We start from the raw sequence: 4,636 nt of genomic DNA on the forward strand, positions 1-4,636 counted from the left end.
CAACTACTTATGCAGTTCATCAATAAAATATTCGTACCTGCAATCCGAATTCAAAAGTACTCCATTGATTGTAAACTTTTTTCAAATTGTACATCACTTAATCACTCTCCTCCGTATTGTAGCATAATTGAAACTAAAATTAAACTTGAAGCCATAATTTTGTGTTAACTGAATCTAATTGTGAATGAAAAAAATTTTTTTGAAGCTAATTTACGGAGGATTTTATATATTTATATGCAATTTATGAATGTATTTTAAGATAATATGGTGTATTTGAAAAAAGATTTGTAATGTAAAATTAATGAAAAGAAATCCTGAGATAAAATTGAAAAAGAAAAGTGTAAGTTTTAATTAAAAAGGAAAGAAATATATTACATAATTTTTGCGGCTTTTTAATGGTGATTAGAAGATGGTTAGAATATGATATTATTTTAATGACTGTTAAGTAAAAATTAAAAAAAAAGGTTATTTTTATGGAATAAGTTTTAGGAGAAGACTATTTTTGTCCTTCTTCCAATATTTATAGCGTTGCGCATTTCAAGGCACGTGCACTTATTATCCTTAGGCGTGTTTGAAAGTTGGATGTTAATTGAAATTGAGATTATTACTAGGTTAGTGATTATTATTCTAATAGTAGAGGTGGATGGACGTGTCAGTACGTCCCAATACCAACCTCTCCACTACAGCTACGTCATAATCCCATTTAGGTTTGTTTTTCCTTTACCCTTTTTCTTTTCCCCCAAAACCGCCTTTGATTTCTTTATAAGCCCCTCCTCTGTTCCCTTTCCAAATCCATGAGCGAACCTCTAGATTTCCAAACCTTTTATCTTCTTTCTTCCTAAATTATTTATTCCAGATACTAGATCTGTTTGTTTGTATGTATGTATCTGTTTCAATAGCAATAACAATTTTTTCTCACGTATTTGATCTCTTTTGATCTGTTTCTCCCACACGTCTTTTGCAACTTTTCCAATGGCCGGTGTTGCTGTTCTTCAACCGCATGATGTTCTCAAACAGCGTGGAAGTTATCGTCAGATCTATGCAGAACCTGTGATTTCTAGACGAAATTCCAGTTCTAACCCTCTACCAATCCCTAACCCTAAGAACAATCGAAGAAAGCGAAGTCCACGTAAGGGTGGATCGTCTAACTTTTCGACTTCTCCTGCTGCTAAAAATAAAAACCTCCATCTGGTGATGGGCGAGGTGAAAATTCTCAAGCGCGGTGAAGTGTTGACCAATAAGTTGTCGTTGAACATAGTAAAGGAGGACAACAATTTTGTCAGTGGTGAAGTTGTTGGAGATTTGCTCTTGTCCACTACAGATCGGCTTGGTCTAGAGCCGGATATGGTTCCGAAGCACATAACAATTGCTGATTTATATGCTGGATCGGCTTTCGTCTCCTCCCCGCCACCGAGCTCTTTGCCCGTGCCGGCTTTCTTCAAGAAGAAAAGTGAGGGGGATAACCTTGAAGCCACAAGTGACTTGAGGCGTCTTCTCAGGCTCGATCTGTCCTAAAGGATCCTGGGATGTACCAGTGATGATGATGATGATGGAGTTATATAAGTCTTTGAATAAGAAGTTTGTGCTTTGCTCCCGGCTCGTGAAAGCTTCCCTTATTTTTTCAAGTGGAAGGACGAGGTTGGAAAGCAATTTGTCAAATTTCCTTGTTTAGGTCCTTCATTTTAACTTCCCATTATAGTAGGAAAAGTAGATCTAGCTAGGATGTTTTTGGTCGACTTATATAGTAGTAGCTTTATAGTCTTGTCAGAACTTTGGGTTTTTCGTTTTAAGCATCAGTGGTTCTTATGGCCTGCTATAGTATTGTAGGGTCAGTAGGTCTAGTTTCAGTCTGGTAGTGGCTTAGAGCCATTAACATATCCTTGTGTAGTTTAGCTGTCTTCGATTTCATATGTAATTAGAAAGATTTTTAGTTTTGTGTCAACTCACTGCTCTGCTTGGTTATTATAACTCGCTCTGTTTGTTCCTCTTTGGGGAGGATCTGTCCGAATGAAACATGTTACTTTGGGTGTGTTTGGCATGATGTCTTATTTTCCTTGTTATATTTTTTTAAAACGAATTCATTTTCCGCCATTTGACAAGTGAAATCATTTTCTGAGATGTGATTTATGGAACTTGAAATCAAAATATGAAAAAAAGTGACTAAAATAGATTATTATTTATTTAATAGTTATTAAAATAGGCTAAACTAATATTTTTTTCATTTTATTTTAGTTGAATTCTTTCTAAGAATATTTGTTTCAATTTAATTGTTTCATTCATAAAATTAGTAAAATTTTAATATGTTTTTTCAATAATGTTTTTTATCATTAAATGATTAATTAAGTTATATATATTTAAATTTATATTTTTTAAGCACAATTAATAAGGTCAATTTGATGAAATAGATTTTTAATAAATGGATGTTTCAAAGTGTATAAGGGCTAACTAATACGAAATAGGAGGAGTAATTTATTATGTTTTATATTTTTTTTAATGATTTGATAGTAGATGTGTACAATAAAAAAGTTTTAGAAAAACGTAGTGACAATTTATTACGTTTTATATAATTTTTTTATAAAATATAATAATTTATTATGTTTTATAAATTTTTTTATAGAATATAATAATTTATTATGTCAAATGATTTGATATAAAGAAGTGACTTAATATTACATTAAGTTTTTTTAAAATAAAATTATAAATTAAAACTTTATAGCTTTTATAAATTAAAATTTTTTATTATATAATTTATAAATTATAACTTTTCATTATGTTTCTTACAAAAACAAAATTAAAAAGTTATTGTTTCATTTTGTCAAATCATGTACTATCTAACTCACTTTTTTTGATTTTTTCTTTCATAAATTGTACTAAGAAGTTACTTTTTAATAAATAAAAAAATAAAAAATACGTAATTATAAATTTATTTTATTAATACGTAATAAAAAATTACATTATTTTTTAAATTTGATCAGATAAATATATAATTATTAATGTCACATCTCATATAAACTGACCGAATGATTAAAAATGTGTAGTTAAATATTATCTTTTAGAAAATATATTATATTTTTAATTAGAGGGCCATACGCTTATGTAAAATTAAAATTTAGGTAGAAAAATATATTTTCTATTCACCAACTAAACATCATAAAATATTTTTTGACAAATATTTTTCACTCAACGACCAAACATAAAAAAATAAGACACCAACTTATTTTCTATGAAAACATTTTTTAGGAAAATATTTTTCATCATACTAAACGCACCCTTTGTAACTCAATTCTTCCGTGCTAACAAAATTCCCACTTATTCTGTATGCTTGATCTCCATAATCACATTATTTGGATGGTTAATTGCCAGTGTCTTCAGTGCACTCTTCTTCTTGAACCGCAACCATGCCTCGTACAGTGGTTCAGAAAGTAACTGCCTGAAATTATAGATCTCGTCCTTCAACTACAATATTCTCAAAAATAGGAAGAATCGATCAAAGAACTACATCAGCAACTCGTTCCAATGAGTGATGGACCCACGAGGTAATTCCCCTAGCCATAATATCACTTCACCCGTCAGAGAGAATAGAAACAACCTAAGTCTCAAAGTTTTGGGACTCACCCCAGGTAAACTATATGAAGTGTAGATCCCCACAAAATTCATGATGTGCATGTTTATGTCATTCGTCGGCAAACTAGCAAACACATCCTTCAAATTGAGCAGCTGAATCATATTACTTGTGATATCAAACTTCACCCCAAGGGAAATTCATGAGGAATGTTAACTCCTATCACAATAGGCTCAATATACCCCAAGCCATCCTCTGAATCATCATATGATGGCAAGTACTAAAAAGCTAGGGGCGTTTGAACTCTATATCTTCAACCTCTATCGAATTTTGCTCGATGCTCTACTTCCTGCCTCTGTCTTTTTTCTTAAGATGCACGATGGCAGCCGCATCTCTTCACGCATTTGCTTCAACTAGTAACTGTGTAGTGATTTACGCAGCTATCTTTTAAGCACCGAGTAAAGGCTTAGGATTCAACTCAAGTGGATCATTTTGAGGCAGATCTACATTCTGTCGTAGGGTATCCTAGTCGCAAACTCAAGGTCCATATCTCTAATCATCATGGGTCGCATCCTGACCATCTATGAAAGAATGAAACAATATAAATTTTAGAAACCAACCCAGACTTGAGGCATTAAATGAACAAAGAAAGTGAAGTTCTCCTAAGAATGTCCAATAGCCTCCTGAAGATTAGAAATGAATGTCATTATTCTAATCCACAGGACTCTACTAGACACTTGATTTTGAACTAACAATACAATTGAACCTACGCTTTGATACTAATTTTTCATGATCCAATTTTACTTGTCACGATGACACCTACTTTAACCCACCAGTAGGTAAACAAAATCGTAACCTGAAAAGACAAGTAATGGGTTAGTTGGTGGAAGGTACAATGAATACTAAAATTAAGCATACAACTAGATTGTAGGCGATAAAATATAACTATGATATCATACATATAGGTTAGAGAGAAAAATAGCACAAGAGTATCCCACGGTATAGTAAGGTAGGTACATGGGAAACTAATTAAAAGACTAAGAGTACTAATAGAATCATTATACATATAGTCTT

The 4,636-nt window shown here is 31.9% G+C and overlaps 1 protein-coding gene across 1 annotated transcript; it reads left to right on the forward strand.

The window, feature by feature from the left end:
* Positions 1–478: 478 nt before the first annotated feature.
* LOC107838992 lies at positions 479–1,942 on the forward strand. Its single transcript, XM_016682314.2, has one exon. It carries the CDS (start codon positions 973–975, stop codon positions 1,513–1,515), a length of 543 nt encoding a protein of 180 aa, XP_016537800.1. The 5' UTR covers positions 479–972; the 3' UTR covers positions 1,516–1,942.
* The last annotated feature ends 2,694 nt before the right edge of the window (positions 1,943–4,636 follow it).

This window comes from Capsicum annuum, chromosome 8 (assembly GCF_002878395.1).
Source record: "Capsicum annuum cultivar UCD-10X-F1 chromosome 8, UCD10Xv1.1, whole genome shotgun sequence".
Classification (NCBI taxonomy): Eukaryota; Viridiplantae; Streptophyta; class Magnoliopsida; order Solanales; family Solanaceae; genus Capsicum; species Capsicum annuum.